This window comes from Arabidopsis lyrata (genome assembly GCF_000004255.2).
Source record: "Arabidopsis lyrata subsp. lyrata unplaced genomic scaffold ARALYscaffold_5, whole genome shotgun sequence".
Classification (NCBI taxonomy): domain Eukaryota; kingdom Viridiplantae; phylum Streptophyta; class Magnoliopsida; order Brassicales; family Brassicaceae; genus Arabidopsis; species Arabidopsis lyrata.
Window position 1 is genome coordinate 12,893,625 of NW_003302551.1, and position 22,469 is coordinate 12,916,093.

A 22,469-nucleotide genomic window follows, 5' to 3' on the forward strand; every position below is an offset into this window, starting at 1 on the left:
TTTTCCAACACAATATAGAGTGTGCAAAATAGTCTTGATCGAGATTAAAGCCTAATAATGAGTGTATTCTATAAACGCTGAATACGTATTTCCAACTTATGGAACAAACATTCTTTATTCATACACTGCAGTTTCAAATTATCGAACAAAAAGTCTACTTCTGATTAGCTTTGTTTGGTTCAATCATCTGTACTCATATGTATTCAATATTAACACAAAATGATTCGTTTAAATATGCACATGGATTATGCCTCTGACTTCTGGTATCACTAGCATACCCAATGGTCCCGGTCAGATTCATGTTACAGCAAAATTAGGCAGAGTCAACATCAGGTCAAAGGCCAAAGGAAATAAGTCCATTCCCCATAAACCCATCTCTGGTAAGACGAATTGTTGATGGTCTTTTTGCTTATTTCTACGAAGTTGTCTATGTAGAATTCTAGAGTTCCTCTTATAGACTTTGTGGCTGCGGACAATGGCATCAGGTCTCTGCAAGTAATGCATTTGTCAGCTTTTGGCCTAACATGTTTCCAAGGTGCGGAGACTATGTTAAGCTACTCATATTATTAACTTATAAGAGTAGAAGCAACCGCAAAGTAACAAAGCCCAATAATAACATACAACTTGTCAAATGCAGACTACTCTTAATTTAGTAAAACAAATCATTCTCTTGTTCAAGCATTTACATGAAATCAGAGAAGTGAAAATGGTGATTTCTGTTCTTCTTCTCATTCTTCTCCTTTTTCACCTTCGCCTTCTTCTTATCCTCCTTGTCCTTTTTCTTCTCCTCCTCTTTTTTCTTCTCCTCCTTCTCTTTTTTCCTCTCCTCCTTCTCCTTCCTTTCGTTCTCATCTTCATCCCTTTTCTTCTGCTTCTTCTCCTTCTTCTCCTTCTTCCTCTGTAGCTCCATCGAGGCAGAACCAGATGATGAAGATAAACCTGAACCTGAAGTACGTAGCCAACAAGACGAAGAAAAAGAATGATACAATAATGCTCTAAAGAGTAAAAGATGAGGTATATACTATGGAGAAGGAAGAGAAAGTTAACCTCCTTTTTTGTGGATGGAGTTGAAATGGATCCCTGCGAGATAGCTCAAATGAATGACCCTGTCGGGTTCTTTTTGAGACTTGGGCAAAAACTCCATGAATGGAGTAAGTTTGATTGATGTAATGAGTACTATTTTGACTCCATACACATCAGCAGCGACTCTCAATGTGACTTCATCGCCCCATTCGGAGTTAGTGGACATATTCTTTACATACTGGGAGAAGTCCATATTATTCACAAACCCTTTGTAAATCTTTGGATGAGATTTAAGCTGATCATGAGAAAACAGATTCATCAATCAATCATTATCCAAAACTCATAATCATCATCATATGACATTAATACACGTAAAAAAAAAAAAAAGAATCGGCAAAGTTAGGAAAAGTTTCAAGATAGATTTACCTGTTTTACGATTTCTTGTCTAACACGTTTATGACAATCCGAGGTTTGATAAAGTTGATCAGCTAAAGCACGGAACTGAAATAGAATTGACAGAAACAAGAAAAAGGGTTATTCATAATATGATTCAATATATATGTCAAGCTGATTGAGTATAATTTTATTTAGAAACATTAATTACTTGGCAATTTCCATCACTTTTCATCTTGATTTCGGTGTAACCTTCCCATTCCAATCTGAAAATCCAGGAGAAAAAAAAAACATATAGTCGAGATTATCGGGCAAAAACTTTTGAAAAAGTTTACAAAGAACAATCGATCGATACCTATACTCAAGTATTTCGCGATCACTAAGACCGTCCAAACACAACGACTTCGTCGTCTGAGTGTTAGGCATCTTTTAGAGTTGGAATTGATCGATGATTGATACAAAACAGAGTCTCTTCTCTCTTAGAAAAGATTAGGGCTAGATTTAACGTTAATTGGATTTTTTTTTTCACCCACGGTTAATTGTGAATTATTGTCCTGTTATATACTACAAGAATGAACAAAAAAAAAGGAAAATTACCGACAACAAAAGTTAAAAGGAAAATTCACCGGCCAAAAAAAAAAAAAAAAAGAAAAGTTTCAAAAAGGAATAGTTCATTCGTTATACTGACGGTATGGTTTTATTAGCGTATGATTTCACTCGGGAAAAAACCTGGAAAAACCGCCATCTATTTTTTTTTTGGCCGTTTAATACGTGTGTTTTTAAATTTGGAATAAAAATACCTCGTTTAATTGTTGTTGTCTTTTAAATTCTTTGTTTTTTAAATTTTGGTAGATTCACACATCCGCGTTAACGGCTGTTAACGATGGTAACGGAATCGTTAACCATAGTTAAAAATTAACCCCACGTATTTAAATAGGTATATAAAACATGTTTGACTTTATTTAGGTATTTATTACCGTGGTCTGGTGGTGAGTGGTCTGTTTTTCTGCCCATAGAACTAGGGTTCGAAACCCAGATCTGCAGCTTTTTTAATTTTCTTTAAGATTTTTTTTTTCTTTTCTTCTTCTCGTTACTCCGCCGGCAAAATCCACCAGAACCACCACCTTAAGCTAAACCATGGAGTGGACACCAAAAGAACACAAAAGAAGACGAGTCCATCACCAATGAAAGCCAATACCATCTCAACAATTTTGGAACCAAAATCTGAACAGATTTCTTCTTCTGCAACAACGAAGAAATCAAAGAGAAGAGAATGGGAAAATCTGCCATTAAGCTTCGCGTATTTATGCTCGGAATGACGAAATCGAAGATAATCCAAGCGAAATCGGAAGCTAATCTAGGATCTGAAGTCATCGATAAGCACAATCGTCCTCTTCTTCATCTGAATCGTTAACCGGATCTGAGTAACGACAAGAAGAAAAAAAAAAAATTAAAACGCCTAAAAAATCCAAGGTAGGACTCGAACTCAGGCCCAAAAGATATTCTATCCCACGTTTAACCAACAGACTAAGATAATATCTTCGTACACGTTTGAAAAGAGATTGTATATATATACGTAAACACTATGGGTTAATTTTTAACTCTGGTTAACGATTCCGTTATCATCGTTAACAGCCGTTAACGCGGATGTATGAATCTACCAAAATTTAAAAAACAAAGAATTTAAAAGACAACAACAATTAAACGAGGTATTTTTATTCCAAATTTAAAAACATATGTATTAAACGGCCAAAAAAAAAATAGATGGCGGTTTTTCCGGGTTTTTTCCCCTAACAATCTTTTTTTTTTTTTTTTGAATGAATGTTAAATTTTTATTCATCAAAAACCTTTGTTACAACAAGTGTGGCTTAGCTGAATGGAAATATAGAGTTTATGATGGATACATTAAATACGAGAAGAGAACCAAAACGTGAGGAGATCCTCATATTTTCCTGTCCTCATGTTTCGAAGGTTGGTTATGCGATTACGGATTGTTTTATCGATGAACTTGTGAAGGAGAATGGCTGGTGAGGGGTTTTCGCCATGTCTACGGTTATTTCTTTCTCTCCATATCGAATGAACTGAAACTTGAAGAGTGTATCTTAAGAGCAGAAGTGGTTGTTGAGCTAGCGTTGTGCCTGAGATGAGGGCTTGGATTTGTGCCCAGTCCGAACTGTAGCGATTGCTTAGTAGACCTTTGGTGAGTTTCTCCCAAACTTGTTCAGAATAGGGACAACGAAAAAAGATGTGGTTCCTTGTCTCCAGCAGTCCTCCACATAAGATGCAAGAGGTGTTGACGCGGGTATTCCATTTCTCCATTCGGTCTCCCGTTGAAAGCCTATTGTGCATAGCAAGCCAAGTGATAAAAGCAAATTTTGGTGTGGCTTGGGAGAACCACACGCCGTTGGCCCAATCACATGTTGGTCTTCCAATTCTGAGCAGCTTCCATGTCTCACGAGTTGAGAACTGTGCTTTGAAACCTGTTTTACATTTCCACAAGTGTACATCATCAACTCCTTGTTTCCTACTTGTTTTCAGTTCCACAATCTCTGCTTCTATTTTTTTAAGGGTCTCCACTCGGTGTCGTCTGCTCCGGTGAGTGGTTAAGACGTCTTCCACCGTTGCGTGCTTCACAATTCCAAGATCTATGCATCCTCTACCTCCAAGAACGTCTGCTAACTTCCCCTGGCTGGACCAGTGGTCATACCAGAATGATGTGTTCTTTCCACTTTGTATTTTCATCATGTGAAACTCTTTAGCCGTCTCTCTTAACTTGAGTAACTTTCTCCACATCCATGAGCCCTGAGTTGGTGATGCTTTGATAGTCCAGAAAGGTTTATGTCGCATAAGGTATTGCCGGATCCACTGTCCCCAAAGTGATGCTTTCCCTGCGAGTAACCTCCATATGAGCTTTAGACTGTTGACTTTGTTTATCTCCTTTAGTGGTCGTAGCCCTAAACCTCCTTCCCGTTTAGGGAGACAAACTACTTCCCATGATATTTTAGCCTTGTGACTCCGCAGTTCCGGACCGCTCCATAAGAAAGCAGAGCATATCTTCTCTATCTCCTTCATACATGCTCCGGGAAGCCTAAAAGCAGTGGACCAGAAGTTCGTGATACTTGTGATAACAGATCTTATCAGTTGTAGTCTCCCTGCATATGATAGAAATCTCGTCGTCCAAGTGCTTATTCGGTTTCTGATTTTCTCAATCAAAGGAAGATAGTCATGACTCGTCATTGATTTAGTCATCAGTGGCAGCCCAAGATATCTTAGCGGTAGGTGACCTGATTCAAATGGGAAGCTCATCCTGATGGTATCTTGCGTTTGTTGCGGTATCCCAGCCATGTACAGAGTAGACTTTTCAAGACTAATTTGCAGACCCGAGTATCTCTTAAACTCGTCAAATATCGAGATGACTCCTTCAATAGATCGCTTACTCCCTTCAGCAAATACCATGAGATCATCTGCAAAACATAAATGGGTAAGAAGAAGACTGTGACATCGTGGATGATAACCAAATCTTTCTTCTACCGCCGCTTTGTTAATCAAATGCGACAATACATTCATGCATAGCACAAACAAGTAAGGAGAAAGGGCGCAGCCTTGCCGTAGACCTCTTTTACTTCCAAAAAACCCCGCAAGCTCACCATTCACTTGAACAGAGAATGATGCTGTTGTTATACATAACCGAATCCAATGAATATACTTCTCGGGAAAATTTAGGGCCTGGAGCGTGTTGAGCAAGAAAGACCATTGAACCGAGTCGAATGCTTTTGAGATATCAATTTTCATCGCACAACGAGGTGATATGTCTTCTTTATGGTAATCTTTCACCAATTCAGAAGCTAGTAGAACATTCTCCATGAGTAGACGATCCTTCACGAAAGCAGTTTGGTTTGGAGAGATGATTTCCGGGAGTAAACCCTTTAATCTGTTTGCCATAATCTTCGAGATCACTTTGTATAAGACATTGCAACAGGAGATGGGCCTATAGTCTTTCATAGTTCTTGCTTCTTCTTTTTTGGGGATCAGAGCAAGGATAGTAGAGTTGACACCCTTTGGAAGAAACCCCTTTGTGAAAAAGGATTGTATTGCCACAGTAAAATCTTTCCCTATCACTGGCCATGCACTTTTGAAAAATTCACTGCTGTAACCGTCTGGACCCGGACTTTTGTTTGCAGGCATTGAGAATAAGACCTTGTGAACCTCCTCATCCGTGACCTCTTTTTCTAGCATAGTTCTGTTTTCTTCACTGCATCTAAAGTCCAGCAAGGATTCCAATTTTTCTATCGTGATACCTTCATAGTCACTAGGGATTTGATCAAGAAAATTCGAGAAGAAAGAGGCTGCTTCATGCTTGATGTCCTCTTGAGTGGAAGCAATTGAACCATCATCCCGTTGAATCTCTCTTAATGTATTCTTTACCTCACGGAGTTTAACTGCATTATGAAAAACTTTGTTGTTTTGATCTCCTATGTCAAGCCAATGGAGCTTTGACTTTTGCTTTAAAAACCCCTCTTCTAGCTCAGCGATGTGTTGCCATCTTTCATATGCTTCTGCTTCTTCTCTAAACACAGTGTCTACCGGATTCATTTGCGTCATTTCCTGCTTGTCACATAGCTCTTTATATGCAGATTGTTTCCTCTTTGTTAAATCTCCCAATTTCTCTCGGCTTAAGTTTCTGATACAAGGCTTCAACTCTTTAAGTTTCTTGGAGAAACGAAACATAGCTGTAGTGGAATGGAAAATAGTCGCCGTATTATCCCAGAAAGACTGTACCAGAGGTAGAAAATCTTTCATAGTTGTTAATGAGTTAACAAATTTGAAAGGCTTCTTTTTTGCAGGTGTTCCCATGTCAAGCTGAATTCGATTTCTAAGGTGATCCGAGCAACCACCTGCTTCATAAACACAATAAGTTTGCGGATGTCTATGGAGCCAAGTGTCATTCATGAGGACCCGATCCAACTTCTTACAAATCAAACCCTCATCTCTCTTGTTACACCAAGTGTATAAAGGACCATGCGAACCCATATCTGTTAATGCGCAGTATCGCACAACATCTTGAAACTCTCTCATACCCGGGGGTAGAGTAGTAGTGTGACCAAAGCCAGAATGTTCTTCTCCATCAAGAATTTCATTAAAATCACCCATGAGTATCCATTCTTTATTTCTAAACAGTGGAGAGTCATGATGATTTCTCAGATCCTCCCATAGACTTCTTCTCTCTTCTACTAAATTCTCTGCATAGATAAAAGAACAAAAGAATTCCTCCGTCGCTCCTTCTCTTAAAACAGAACATGTAATGAGTTGATCGCTTTTGAATACCGGAGTTATACGTACAGTAGATCTCCAGAGGACCCAAATGCGGCCTAACCGATTGAACTCATAATTTGCCATAAATGACCAATCTTGAAAACCCGATGAGATAATACGAGCTACCTTCTTTTCCTTGACTCTAGTCTCCAATAAGCAGCCAAAATGCATATCTTCATTGTTTATCCAACTACGAATTACGGAATGTTTAATAGATTTGTTGAAACCACGCACATTCCATGAGAAACACGACATTTATTGATTTCTTCGGAGGATCCTCCTGCTCGAAGTAACTGGGACTGTGTCCTTAGCTACATAAGATGAAGTCTCCGATGTATCCTTTGACTGTTTAGTTGAGGTACGCTTCAGCAGTATTCTTCCTTTACTTACTTTCTCTGTTTCGTTGATATTCATGACCAAATCCTGCTCTTTAGCGTTAGTGTCGACCCCCGGTGCGTTTTCTTCATCCTTAGAAACTTCATTTTCAATAATTTCTCCCTCTTCCTCCATAGAACTTAAGACATCAAATTTTGAAGCCGTGACTAGCGAGCTTTCTTTCTCCTCTTGACTAGCATTTCTGGTTGGACTTCGACTTGCTTTTGCAGGTGAAATCGTAGTCCACTTCTCTGATTCGTCAACAATTGTTGTCACTATGTTTGCATTCATCGGTGTGTCTGAAATCAGTGCTTCCTTAGCCGGAGTAGTTGCTTTTTCTTCTATTTGTTCTGTTTCGAGAACAACAGCTGAAGCTTTTGTCACAGTTTTGTTGCTTGAAACTTTTCCTGACTTCCCCTGAGTCTGTGTCCCAGGATTCTTCATGTTTACCACACATCGAGCTTCCAAATGTCCCCACTTTTCACATGTAGAACATCGTGGTGGCAGCCAAGGGTAGAGAAATTCCACTTCAAAATCAGAACCATTTTTTGAATATCGTATCTTTTTCGGCAAATCTTTTGACAAGTCTGCATTAACAAAGACCTTTGCAACATCAAAATTAGCACAAGCTGCTGTCTCTGGGTGAAGACGCACTGGATCTCCCACTGCGCTTGTAATAAAGCTCAGACCTTCCCATGAAAACATGTTCATCGGGATCTTTTTTAAGAATACCGATAAGGGTATTGATTTCTCCTCTAATCCTTCCTTCTCAGTGAGTGGAGACCACTTAGAAACTACCATCGGTACTTCTGCTATATTCCACATCCCTCTCCGAAGAATCCTGGCTCGAATCAAAGGATCACGGACCCTAAAGCGCAGGGTTGTGGAATCAACTTCATAGACATCGATGTTTTGTGACGTTGAAACCTGTTTCCAAATTTTGTTGACTATTACATGGATCTTGGCCACATGTGGAGCCATGTCTAGGAATTTACCGACTAGGAAGTCCTCCCAGAGCGGTGTTGCATTATCAAGAACTTCATCCGGTATCTCCACCAAATTTTTCCCATCAGAGGTTGAGATGTTGACTTCATATTTTTTGAGAACTTGCTTATTTTGGGCCACAGACACCCACGAACCAGTAGATTTGGGATAGGAGGCCCTTGGCGATCCTTCCCTCAACTCCGACATCACCCCGAAACAGTCTGACGGCGCCGGCAGACTGCTTTTACGAACAAGAAACTTTGAAAAACCTAATCGCACTCAGAATCGCCCTTTCTTGGTGACGTGTAATCGCACTCAGCTATATCCTCCCTCACTCCTAACAATCAAAATACAAAAATGAATCAGTATAATAAAAAAGTTGATATTCAAAACAAAAAATCGATGGAGTTATGAAGTTTTACCATAAACAGAGAGATTGATTCTTCAAAATCGGAAATCGAGGAGATATGGAGGGAAACTCAATCAAAAGCCGAAACTGATATCATAAAAGGTAAAGTCTTTTGACGGCGTTTAGTTAAACGTTAACGGAGAGACTTTTTACAAGAAGGAAGAAGCGTTACGGCGGCAGTGTAACAGAGAGAAGTCGAGAGGACAAAAGAAACAGGTTTTCTCTGTAAATTCGAGTAGCAATTGAAGGGTACTTTAAATCTTTTTGAAGGAGCGGGCCTTTTGATTAATCTTATTGTGGGCCTAAAACTTGTTTTTCTTTTAGCTGTGTTTGGTAAGTTAGCATTACTCAATATTGTTTTTGCCTTTTTTCTGGATTTAAAAAATAGGATAATCAATCTGTGTGATTTTTTACTCCATTTGTTTTAGGTTTTAAATAGTACTACCATGCTTTGATAATTATTATCAGTAAAATTTAGTGATTAAGATTATGTAATAATGTGGACTAATAAAATATTAGTGAGTTTTAATTAATTATGGTTGTATTTTTTTCCTATTTATGCTAACTAACAAAATCTATATATTATATATAATGGTAGAGTTTCTCTCTTCTTAGGGTGTCCACATCATCACCACATTAATATTATAGATCCCACCAACAATTATTTCAAAATATTTAATTTTATGGTTAATACATCTCATTATCAAAGAAGTAATCATCAATTAATGCACAATTTTAAATAAAGGTTACTTGAATAAGAATAACATAAGTGTAACATATATACATATAAAACACTTAAAATTAATTTTATGTTAATATATAACTTAAAATGAATATAACCCCTAAATATTTAATTAAGAAATAAAAAATAATTATGAAAATTTTATAAAGATATCAATGTTATTTTTTTTTTTTTTTTTTTGTCATCTGTAATTAAATAGTGCTCAAAAGAGCTATTCTTGTGGAATGTTGTTTACATAAGTGATATGAAGCGGTTCCGTACGAATTTTTCGTGCCAGATTATCCGCTTTTGCATTTGCACAACGAGAAATTAAAGATAAAGAGAAGGTAGAGAACTCTTCCTTGTCGCTCTGAAATTCCTCCAGATACACTGAGAAGGCCGGCCATTCGGTTGGGGAAGACACCATCTTCACCAGGTCAGAACAGTCTGTAAGGAATGCTACCTCTTGATTATCTGCACCAATCATACACTTCATCGCCCAAAGGAGGGCCTCGAATTCGGCATGTAGCGGAGATAGGCTTCTACGGAGGTTGGCAGCTCCCATTGTTGATGGCTCACCGTTTGATGGTGTACAAAACCACCCTATCCCGGAAAACTTGTCGCTGTCTTTCCAGGATCCATCCACAAAACAACGGTATCCTGTAAAATCCGAATCTAGGGACACCCCCCTCGTTTGAGGCCGATTTGGAAATTCCACTGAAGCCTGAGTTTCAGTATGAAGCTCCACTTGAGCTGAGTGCCACAATTGTGCCTCTCTTTCCGCTAACCGTAAAACCTCTAACGGATCGTTATCCACATTTTCAAACAATTTTTCATTCCGTGCTTTCCAAATATACCAAATAATCCAAGGAAAAGCTATAGAATCAAACTCCGATGGTATTCTCCAAAATAAATGATCCAAGTTTGCAAAAATAGAATCTGTGGGAAAAGTCCCCATAACCGTAGGAATCTGAGAAAGTGCGCAAACCTGTCTTGCAGGATGGCACTGAAAGAGTGTGTGATTGACTGTTTCCTCCAGTGCACCACATCTGGCACAACCAGTGTCACAATCAATTCCTCTTTTTCGTAAGTTCTCTGTAACCGGTACACAACCCGTTAAGATTTGCCATAAAAAATGACGTATCCTAGGTGGACACTGTACTTTCCAAGTATGAGCCTTTAGCTTATTGAAATCTGGCCCAATGAAAGATGAGTTGGTTTCCAACTTATCCAACCGTGCGGTATGATACCCCGACTTAACTGAATATTTGCCGGATTTTGTAAAATGCCAACCCAAGGTGTCCTCCTTGGTTGGCGCACCCACCGGTAGGGCACTTATTAACTCGACATCTTCCTGGTCAAAGACCGCTTTGAGGAGATCAATGTCCCAAAAATTAGATCGACTATCTATAAGCATGTTAACTTTTAAAGATGGGTCATTAATAGATCCATTACTTTTTGCTGGTCTCGGGAATTGAGCTGGAATCCACGGATCCTCCCAAACTGAGATGGAATTCCCAGATCCGACTCTTTTAATAAGTCCTTTATTAACCAGAGATCTAGCTGAGCATATACTCCGCCACCCATACGATGGGGAATATGACTTTATATTTTCCAAAGGATTGGATTTCCTATAATACCGCCCTTTAAAAACCCTCGCAAAGAGAGAATCCGGAACCGTGATCAACCACCACAACTGTTTTGCAAGTAAGGCCGAATTAAAATCATCGACGTTTCGAAATCCTATCCCTCCTTCCGATTTATTAATACATAATTTATCCCAAGCCATCCAATGCATAAATTTATAAATTTATAAATTTATCCCAAGATATCAATGTTATTTAAGATGGATAAAAGGATTCTTAATGAAATTTATTATACAATTACAAACAAATAATAACTTATTAAAAATAAAATAAAACATTAAAAACTATCATTTTAAAAATAATAAGGAAACCTCAAATATAATTTAGGATGAACAAAAGAATTGAATTGAAATGGAAAGCTATAAGAGTTTTTTTTTTTTTTAATAATAAGAAGATATTCATATTTCATGGAAACATTAACTTAAAGAGATAATAATGAAATAGAAGAAATTCATTTAAAATAATAATATTTTTAGATTAAAAAAATAAATGGTTAAATGTTATAGTAAATGTATGTTTGTATAAGTTTTTAAAGATAAAAGAAATAATTTATATTTAAAATTATATTTCGAGAGAGTAATAGTATAGATTCACATTGACGAAAAAAATAGAAAGATTCAATGTATCTTAATATTAAATTAGAGTAAAATATAAGAATAAAAACAATACAATTATATCTACATTATTTCGAGATAGTAATAGTATAGATTCACATTGATGAAAAAAAATAGAAAGATTCATTGTATCTAAATATTATATTAGAGTAAAATATAAGAATAAAAATAATACAATTATATCTACATTATTGTTTGCTTTCTAAATAAAAATTGAATATGTTTAAATATAGGTAAAAATCTAAATAAGTACTATTGAGAAAATTATAACAAATATATATCTTTCGTAAAATTACATTACACTGAAGCACGAAAACCATATAACTGATAAACGAAAGATAGACTAAGAAGATGAAAATGAGGAAATAGTTTTGAGTTAAGAATCAATTTAAAGTTTTATTATATGTAAGTGAGCATAGAAGATAATAGAAGAGTAGATGTTGGAAAGCGAACAAATGCATCATAGAAGATGACGAAAAAATGTTTGAAGATCATGAAGCATCAGATATATGTATGCACATGACTAAACGAAATTCATCGGATATATGTATGCACTATAAATAATTTGGTTTAGTAAACCAGACTATCATATTCAACATCGGGTTAAATCGTCGAACCATGTAAGCATAGTAGGATAGATAAGATAAAGACATTTATGACTTGGTCAAAACTTTTCTTTAGGTATTATGGTCTTGCTTCAATAGATAAATTATGCTCTCCAAACCTATTGAAGTGGCATGAATATTACGTTTATATATTTTCATACTTTGATGTTCAAACTTAGCAAATTTACTTTTAGTACGAGGTACGATAGGTCAAAACATCAAGAAAAATATACTTACAAGGTTTGTTTATGGAAATAACTCTCTTTTTGATAAAGTCCATTGATAACTACCGAGACCGATTCATCTTATATAACTTTTATTATTACATGGTACCTACCAAATATATTTTATAATTTATATGTTGTATATTGTTTCGTAAAACAAGTATAAATATATAGAGTTTTTGAAATTCAAACGATTATGATTAGTTTTAACATTTTGTATTGTAACCCGTTGAAATTTGGTATTCCGCGCAACGCGTGGGCGAGTAAATCTAGTAACTAAAATTGATCAGAGGATTAATTGAAATTAATAGGCATGTGTAGATTTTTAGAATCAGATTACTTTTAAAAATATGATTGGAGAAATAAGATAACTAGATACTGTGTTAATTAATGATTTAATGTAAAAGAGAGAGACAGAGATAAAGAAGTATTATTCCAATTGTTGTATAAACAAAGAAGAGATTATTGTACCAAATGTTCTAAATATGAGATTTTACAATATAATATTGGATAATTATTAACAAATACGGCAAGGATTCAATTACGTACTAGACCTAGTCACCTTTTTTAGTCATTATAGGTGAACGCATGCATAATCAAATGCTGTAAGAAGAGAAGTTTCATGGAGCAAGAAGAGAAGGGAAAAGTTTATTTGTTCATTCATCTTCTTTTTTTGCCAGTAAATAACAGGAAAACACACCCCAGTCTTATTGGAATTATTAGCACAAAGTTACTTGAACTTACAACCACATTAAAAGCATAGTAAAGAGAACACACACCAATCTTATTGGAAGTTTCATTTTGTATATATATGACTGACTGGTTTTATTAATAAGATAGAAGGTTTTTACTCGGTGGTGGTGATGGGCACGATAGTGACTCCGATGCTGTGAACAACATCGCTAGCTTGTCCATGGAATCCAACGATCTTATGGCCTTCCTCTCCAAGCGAGAACTTCTTACCAGAATCCATTCCAAACGGCATTGACTCCCTTTTGTTGGTCTTAAACTGAAGACAGACAATTGTTGGTTCCTCGACTCCAAAGATCTTATCGTAGTAGCCATCTATGGTTATGAGATATTCACCATCTTCAAGCACAAACTGAAAAGGTTCAAAACTGACAATGATAAGTGTAAATCATATAGAGAATGAGTTGAAAAAAAATAATAATAATTGTTGTTAAATGACCTCTTCAGCTCCGAGTAATGTCTCCTTCCCATGGTCATCTCCGGATACAAGTTCTTTGCCCTTACTGTACTCAAACTTGACAAAGGATACACCGTCGTTACCTTGTCCTACAAGTATCTTCCTTATACCGTCGTAGACACCATCATCCCATGTAACTCCTTCGTTGCCGCCTATTGCTGGTAGTTTCTTGGATGGAATCAAAGGAGTAGGAGTAGGAACAGGTCCAAAATATGCTCCAAGAGCATCAATAGCTGCATCTTCCTTTCCGTGGAACCCAACAAGCCTATGACCCTTTTGCTCCAACACAAACTTCTTACCCACATTATACCCAAAGAATGATGTTCTCCCCTTTGATGCTTCGAACTTAAGTGACGTAATGACGGTATTGCTAAAAATATTTGGCTTTTGATAGGTTGCTTCCACCGATTTGATGTATTCGTCTGTGTAACCAAGCACAAACTGCAACAAGAAGCAAAATATAAGAACACTTTTGTCTTAAGAAGTCTAAATACATGTATATATCTACAAAAATGGAACCGGAGTGTGCGAGAGATACTTCATACTACTGCAAAGAACCTACAACACAATAATTAATTTATATCTGGAACCTAAATTTATGTCGTTGTACTATTTCACATATAAATAGAGTTTAACAATAAATAACATTTTTGAGAAATCTTGAACTAGTCGTGTATAAGAACTAGACAACTAGAAAATTACCTCGGATGGTGTATCTCCTTTCCCCCCATGGTTACATGTCTTTGATTCCCCACCTTTCTCGTACTCGAACTCTAAATAAGTGATACGAGAATTATCTTGACCAATACGCAGCGTTTTAACGCCGTCGTAAGAACCATCATCCCAAACACGCCCGTCTGTACCACCTTGGGCATCTAGCTTGTAAAGAGGGAACGTGCGTGGTATCCAATACAAAGTAAACTCCAAGAGCGTCGAGAGCATCACCTGCCCGTCCATGAAACCCTACGATCTTCTTTCCCTCGTCCTCAAAAACAAACTTTGTACCGCTCGTAATTCCGAATAAGTTTGGACCAAACGTTGGAGAGCATCTACCCTTTGAGGTCTTGAAGACGAGGGACGTAATTACCTCCGTGGCAATTAGAGCCACTGGGTGGTAGCTTCCCTCCACTGCTGTGATGTGTTCGTCCGGGTATTGAAGTACAAACTGTATGTAAAAGTATCATATATTCAATCACAATATTGTTAGCTTGGTTTAGAATAATTCTCAAGATTTTGTAGTCCTAATCAGGGGCGGAGGCACTTGGTGGGTAGTGGGGTCAGCTGACCCCTACTAATTTTAAAAATTCCATTATATGTCTTTACTAGATATTAACCCGCGGTACACCGCGGGTCTATAATTTTATTAAATAATAATAAAATTAATTTTTTTTTAAGATGATCTATAGATATATGCTATTGTTTTGTTTGATTTAAATGTATGGTACACACGATATTTTATAACTAAAGATTTAAAATTTGAAGTTTTATTTGTTTTGTTAATATTATTTGTTTAGTTTTGTTTAGTGTTTAAGATTGTATAGTTATATTTTGATTGTTAATTATAGGATTTCACCTGTAGTATATCATACTGTATTAATATCGACCCCAAATCCGTCCGACCATATAACTCTGTCCCGTGAAATCAACATCATTTTGTCATTTTCCAATAAAATTCAAATATTTCTAATATTCGAAACTTCATTTAATATCGACCCAAAATTCATAATAGTATTTTGATTGTTATATCTAGGATTTCACCCGTAATATACCGTCCCGTATTAATATCTTTTGTAAATATTTATAATGTTTAAATTTCTTATAAATTATTATAAAATTCAACTATTTAATATTTGAAACTTTATAAAATTCCTAATATTATAAATATTTAAAACGTTTTATAAAAATAAACTTTTTTAAATGTTTAAATAATTATAATATTTTACTTTTAATAAAGTTTAAATGTTTATAATAATTTGAAACTATTTAAAAGTTTCAATAAAAAATATTAGAAAACATTAAACATGAAATACATTGGATAAGAAAATAAAATATATATGATGTGATTGTTAACCATATAAAACATGTAATTGTTGTAAAAGGTTTTAAAAGATTAGAAAAATTACACTTACCAACCAAAACTCGGATCCACAGGTTTTAGTAAAAGTATATATCATAAAAACAATTAAAATACATAACATTAGAATAATGAAAATTAAGAATAAGAACTTTATTTTATTAACAAATTCATTTCCTTTTTACGTTAAAGAAAATGATTTTAATAGAATGGACTTGTTATGTTAGCCTATAAAAGAAAATCATTTACAAACATTATGAGGAAACATGAAATTATGAAAATGTAAAAAAATACTGGACATTAAAAAAAATTCGTATCTGAAGATAAGAAGAAGGACTAACTAACCTTTTAATGCATACCTTATTTGATAGTTTCTTTGGAGACGGAGTTGATGATGTCCATAATTTCCAAAGATCTTAAAATCGAAAGCTGCAACATAAGAAAAGTAGGTGACAATTAATTTTTTAAAAGAAAACAAACATGAAATATAAAATGTACTAAGAACATTGTTTAAAAGAAGCCATATAAATCTCTATTACGAAAACGTTTAGTATTGTGGATCAATGGTTGAAAAGATCTTTTTTATATAGATGAATGAAAAGTACTCGAGAAGTTTAGGTTTGATCTAAAAATTAAAACAATTTTGCAAATATTGGAAAATTAAATATTTGATTCCTAATATATTCGATTTTGTATTATCAACTGAATAACGTCTATATGCATGGTGGGATTTATGAATGAGGAAAGCTAATTAAAGATATTTCCATTTGTTTTAGGAAGTTTGTTGAATAATATCTAAACGAAACAAAAAAAATCTTTTAAAGATATTTTATGAGAAATAATATATTCGCCAATTTGGGTTGGGGATCAAGTATATGAAAATCTCGTAAATATTATATGTTATATTTATTACATATACTAATTTTCACATTGTAGTTATTTAAATCAAAGAATTTAATGAGTTAATTATGGAATACAAAATATTTATGTAAATCAAAAAGTTTAAAGAACCAATAGCGCTGGAATTGATTTTTTTGCTATAACGATTACTAAAACATTTAAGTAAATAAAGATATTTCGTTATGATTTTTCAGCATATTCGAATTGTTGATTATTTCGAAATTTAAGGATGTTTAAGAAATCATGATTGATTTCCGATTTCATAAATTTTGATTAGAATTAAAAATAAAAGATTTAGTATTTAGATAAGGAATATACTATAATAAGGATTATTAGTACTCGAATATATTAGGAATATTCGTATTGTTAGTTTATTTAATTCAAAAATTATAATTTACGGATTTAAAGGAAGATCTTCTCGAGATTTTAGGCATATAATCGAGATTTTAGTAACAAACTGTGATCACATTAAATTTTCGAAAGATTTGTGTCGAAATTGTTAGAAACAAATTAGGATAGATAATGTTTGGTTAGTATCTTTTTAATATTTTCAAATCTTTAGAATTAAACTCATTGACATTATATTGTTGAATTTATTTTTTAAAAATGACGTAATATTAAATAAAAAAATATATAACTAACTATTTTCATTTGATGGTGTAGACAAATTATTATTACTATTTATGTAATTTAATTACAAATAACAAATATTAATTTTTATAACAAAACAAATTATTTTCGTAATAACAATTTTTCCCCAAATCAATCTTTTACAAAATATTTATTTTAATCACATATTCTTTCTATATAGAAATAAATAGTTAAATAATTATGGTTAGAAGTAGTTAAGGTAAATAACAAATATGGTTAGTTTAGATATATTATATATATTTCTAATTTAGGTGTTAATTAAGAATTAATGTCGTTTTTATTATAAACTTCCTTAAATTTCTTATTCTAGATCCGAATAGAGTTAAACCCGGGTAAAACCCGGATCCAAAAGACTTTTTGCAAAAATCCCCTGTAAAAATGTATATGTAGATATTAAATCTATTGAACCTAATTAAAAATATTTCTTGACCCCATTAACCCAATCAAAAACTAATTTACATCTACAAAAAGCCCATTACTTTTATATATTGAACCCACATTTAAAGTCAAACCCAAACAATTAATACAATTTTCAATGATTTACATGGATTAATACAAAAATACACCTAAATTATATTTCTAATAATAAACAAAACAATAAAACAAAGTTCTTTGTCTCTTCTTCTTCTCATGGACGAAGGAAAAAAAAAAAAACCCTAAATGATGGCTTCTCTAAATCAAGGTAATCAGTTATTTCCTCCGCTATTTCATTGAAAAAACTTTTTTTATTCGTGATGTGATTCGTTTTTTGTAAATTTGTTTGCAACGATTTGTGATTCAATTTTTTTTTTGAATAGTTTATAACACTTTTGTTTTTTTTTTACGCCAGTTAAAAATAATCTTGGCTCCGCCACTGGTCCTAATAATATCGGATTTTGGATTTTAGAAAGGTGTCTTGGAGTTTGTATCTTATTCCGCCTCAAGAATACTTGCTCCTTCTTGTTTATGCCTTAAAGGATTAATCCAACGTTTATCGAATTCACAACAGTAATTTTTTTAGTATCGCAAATGAGAACATCTTTAGGGTGTTGATTTATTGTCCCATATAAAGTTGTTACTACTTCGCTGTCTTCCTTCACGTACTCAAATTTGATGTAAGTGATACGGTTGAGATCTTGCCCTACATACACTTTTTTTACACCCTCATATACATCGTCGTCCCATTCCTTTCCTCCTTCACCACCGCAGAGTGCCAACTTCCGGTACATCCTTGCCATTTCAAATCTACAAATATTGTAAAATTTAAAAATTACTTCTTACATATATATTCCAACAAAAAAGTATACAAATAGAACAATCAACTGACGAATTTACTGTGTGATGTAGATATATAGCTCTATTATTGGTGATGTGGTGTTATATAAATCAACCAATTAGGATTAAAGTGTTACATATATGAGGGTGTGAAGCATACATATTTACATATAAATAGCTACTTCAAAAACAATTTAAAAAAAAAAAAAAACATTTTGTGAAGCAAACATGCATAGTAGAGGAAATTAGGAGCTACTGCCAAAAAAAAAAAAAATTGAGAGAGGGAGCTAGAGAGATAACCAGTAAATTCTTGAGCTCTGATTGATGGAAGAGATGAACCTTATGTGTGTTGACATGTGTGTATTTATTGACAATCTTTGGCATACAAGGTCTGATAGTCTTTAATCATTTTAATAATCAACTCGTGTGACACGAGGGACTCCCTCACCAATGCAACAAATAATTAGACTCCGATCCATTACGATCCCAATAATAATAATTACACTGTACAACTTGTCAGAATGCAGATGTATTTTAAAGTACAACAGATGAACAAAACAATTATTCAAAATAGCACAAAACGAATTCAACATATTATTAATTTATAAGAGTAGAAACAACCGCAAAGTCGACAATGAGCCCAATAATAACATACAACTTGTCAAATGCAGATACTCTTAATTTAGTAAAACAAATCATCCTCTTGTTCAAGCATTTACATGAAATCAGAGAAGTGAAAATGGTGATTTCTGAAATATGTTAAGGTAGAATCGTCGTCTATATTCATCACAGGTAGAAGATATATATACACAAGGACTTGCCTAACTAGATAATATCGTATCTAACTAAATACATGATTTGGAATATTAACATATATCCTATACCCCCCTCACGTTGGTGCGACGAAATCAGAGACACCCAATGTGGACAACAGTTTCTGAAATTGTGGAGCTGGCAAGGCCTTTGTTAAGAGATCAGCGACTTGATCATGAGTAGTAATGTGGACAGTAGTAATTAGCTTATCTTGAACAGCATCTCGAACTTGATGACAATCACGTTCGATGTGCTTTGTGCGCTCATGGAAAACAGGATTTGCAGCGATGTGTATGGCGGCCTGACTGTCGCAGTACAAAGGTATGGGAGTAGACTGAGCAACACCAAGGTCTTCCATGAGTCCCTTTAACCATTTGATTTCCTTAAGAGTGTAAGCCATAGCTCGGTATTCTGCTTCAGCGGAGGAGCTGGACACAGTTTCTTGTTTCTTTGTCTTCCAAGAGATAGGAGAGGCACCGAGAAAGACAACATAGGCAGACAATGAGCGACGAGTTCGCGGGCATGCAGAGAGGTCAGAGTCGCAGTAGGCAGTGAGTGTTAAAGGACTGTCAGAGCGAAGTAGAATACCTTGATCAGGAGAGCCTTTCAGATAGCGAACAAGTCGAAGTGCGGCTTCCCAATGAGCTACAAGCGGAGTCGCCATAAATTGGGAGAGAATGTGGACGGGATAGCTCAGGTCCGGACGTGTAATAGTCAAGTAAATAAAACGACCAACCAAACGGCGATACTGCTCCGGATCTTCATACATAGGACTTGTCACCGAAGCAAGTTTATGGTTTAGTTCCATAGGGGTCGGAGCTGGTTTGGTCCCCAACAAACCAGCCTCATTGATGATATCAAGAGTATACTTGCGTTGAGACAAGCAGAAACCATCTTTCCCACGAGAGACTTCGATACCGAGAAAGTACTTTAATTTACCGAGGTCTTTCATATGGAAGCACTTGCTGAGTTGTTCTTTAAAATGGTTGATGGCGTCTAAGTTGTTGCCTGCGATTACAAAATCATCAACATAGACTAGCATATGAATAACTGTGGTGCCACGGTTTAAGGTGAACAAGGAGTAGTCTTGATAGCTTTGTTTAAAACCGAATTCACGAAGAGCAGTCGAGAGCTTGGAGAACCAGCACCGTGGTGCTTGCTTAAGACCATACAAGGACTTGCGCAATCGGCACACTTTCGATGGATCAGAAGATTTAAAACCCGGGGGGAGTTTCATGTAGACTTCTTCGTCAAGATCACCATGAAGGAAAGCGTTATGGACATCCATTTGGTGTACTTCCCATTCTTTGGCCGCGGCAACTCCGAGAAGAGAACGTACAGTTGTCATCTTTGCCACCGGAGCAAATGTTTCTTTGAAATCCACACCCTCTTTCTGATTATTGCCCATGGCAACAAGACGAGCCTTGTGACGTTCAAGTGAACCATCGGCACGAAACTTTAATTTGTAAATCCACTTGCTATTTATAGCTTTCTTTCCAGGAGGTAAGTCGGTAATATCCCAAGTGTGATTAGCTTCTAGAGCATCTATTTCTTTCTTCATTGCATCACACCACTCCTTGATCTTAGCAGCATCTTTAAAATGTTTAGGCTCATTGCTGTCTAAGACCGCAGCCATGAAAGCAAATGGTTGGCGGAAAAACCCACGTTAGAGAGAAACTTAGTAATGGGGTAAAGAATCGTACCAGAGGCCGTAGTCGAAGACATTGAATCGGAGAGACCAGATGCGAGAGCGTGAGAAGAAGAGTGTACATGAGAAAGAACATAGTCTTTAAGTTGAATAGATGGAATCTTGATGCGATGACCTTTACCAAGTAATTCTGGTAGGCCCGGAGTAGGAGGAGACTCGTCACCTGGAACAGGCAACACAGGAGCCGAAGGGGGGGGAGACCGGAGACTGTGGTGTGGCTGGAACCACAGCTTCCTGCGATGCTGCGTGTCGATCGACACCAGCCTCCTGTGGCGTAGAAGCAACCTCTGACAAGGGAAGAGGAGGAGATACTACCATCGAAGATGGGGAAGGCACTTGTTCCCAGTCATCATCCACGACCGTAACTTGTTGGTGTGGTAGCGACGGAGAGGATTTGGTGGCCAAGTCAGGGAAGACATCCTCTTGGAAACGAACATCACGACTAACAAAGAACTTTCCAGTGTCAAGATCAAACAATCTCCATCCCTTCTTCCCATAGGGATACCCAACAAACACGCACTTTCGACTACGGGGGCCAAACTTATCTTTATCCCGAGAACGATAATGAGCATAGCACAAACATCCAAAGGTTTTAATCATGTCATATGATGGACGCTTACCAAACAAAACTTCATACGGAGTCTTGTTCTTCAACACAGAAGATGGTGTTCGATTTATCAAATGTGTTGCAGCAAGTATGCTTTCTCCCCAAAATTTCACCGGCAAGTTGCTTTGAAAGAGACAAGCACGTGCGACGTTAAGAATATGACGGTGTTTCCTTTCCACACGTCCATTTTGTTGCGGGGTGTCAACGCAAGAGGTCTGATGTAAGATACCTTGTTCTTGGAAATAAGAACTAAGGCACATAAACTCGGTGCCATTGTCGGTACGAAATGATTTCACCGGTTTGCCAAATTGTCGTGTAGACATGGCACAAAAATTTTGTATGAGTTGAGGGACTTCGGATTTTGCAGACATGAGATATGTCCAGACAGCCCGAGAGTGATCATCAACAAGAGTAAGAAAGTAGGAAGCACCGCTTGTCGAAGGAGCGCGATATGGACCCCAAACATCGCAATGAACTAAATCAAAACAATCTGAAGCTTTATTATTACTGTCAATAAAAACATCTCTTGTTTGTTTAGAACGAAAACAAATGTCACAACTTTTGAGATTGCCAAGCTCAGGAGAAGATGTAACACATTCTGATAAAGAAATTAAAACACCAGCGGAAGGATGACCAAGTCGACGATGCCACAGCTCAGCAGAAGAAAGACTAGACGCAGTTGCTTTGTGAGAACGTGCTGCCAAGACTCCCGTAAAATAGTACACCCCCTCACGCTCTTCACCTGCTCCAATCAAAGTCCTCGAAAAACGGTCCTGTAAGAAACACAATGTGTCAGTAAATATGCCAATTGAGCCCGTTTGCTTGAGAAGCTTTGAGACTGAGATCAAAGTGCAATTAAAGTCAGGCACAAACAAGACATTAGTTAACACATATGCAGAACTCAACGGAAGAGAGCCACATTTGGTAGCTCGAGATGGCTTCCCATCG

General features: G+C 35.9%; 2 protein-coding genes and 1 long non-coding RNA gene across 3 annotated transcripts; all 3 read right to left on the bottom strand.

The window, feature by feature from the left end:
• Nucleotides 1-123: 123 nt before the first annotated feature.
• LOC9311885 (OTU domain-containing protein 5-A) lies at nt 124-1,992 on the bottom strand. Its single transcript, XM_021024087.1, has 5 exons — nt 1,772-1,992; nt 1,628-1,682; nt 1,450-1,524; nt 1,048-1,318; nt 124-945 (listed from the first exon to the last, which is right to left on the bottom strand). The coding sequence occupies exons 1-5, from the start codon at nt 1,840-1,842 to the stop codon at nt 683-685; spliced, it is 735 nt and encodes a 244-aa protein (XP_020879746.1). The 5' UTR covers nt 1,843-1,992; the 3' UTR covers nt 124-682.
• Nucleotides 1,993-13,078: 11,086 nt separating this feature from the next.
• LOC9313592 (jacalin-related lectin 22) lies at nt 13,079-14,471 on the bottom strand. Its single transcript, XM_021026194.1, has 3 exons — nt 14,217-14,471; nt 13,497-13,955; nt 13,079-13,409 (listed from the first exon to the last, which is right to left on the bottom strand). The coding sequence occupies exons 1-3, from the start codon at nt 14,469-14,471 to the stop codon at nt 13,155-13,157; spliced, it is 969 nt and encodes a 322-aa protein (XP_020881853.1). The 3' UTR covers nt 13,079-13,154.
• Nucleotides 14,472-18,048: 3,577 nt separating this feature from the next.
• LOC110228033 lies at nt 18,049-18,728 on the bottom strand. The gene is made up of 2 exons (XR_002331635.1): nt 18,694-18,728; nt 18,049-18,363 (listed from the first exon to the last, which is right to left on the bottom strand). It is a non-coding gene; the product is annotated as an uncharacterized LOC110228033 (long non-coding RNA).
• Between the last annotated feature and the right edge of the window lie 3,741 nt (nt 18,729-22,469).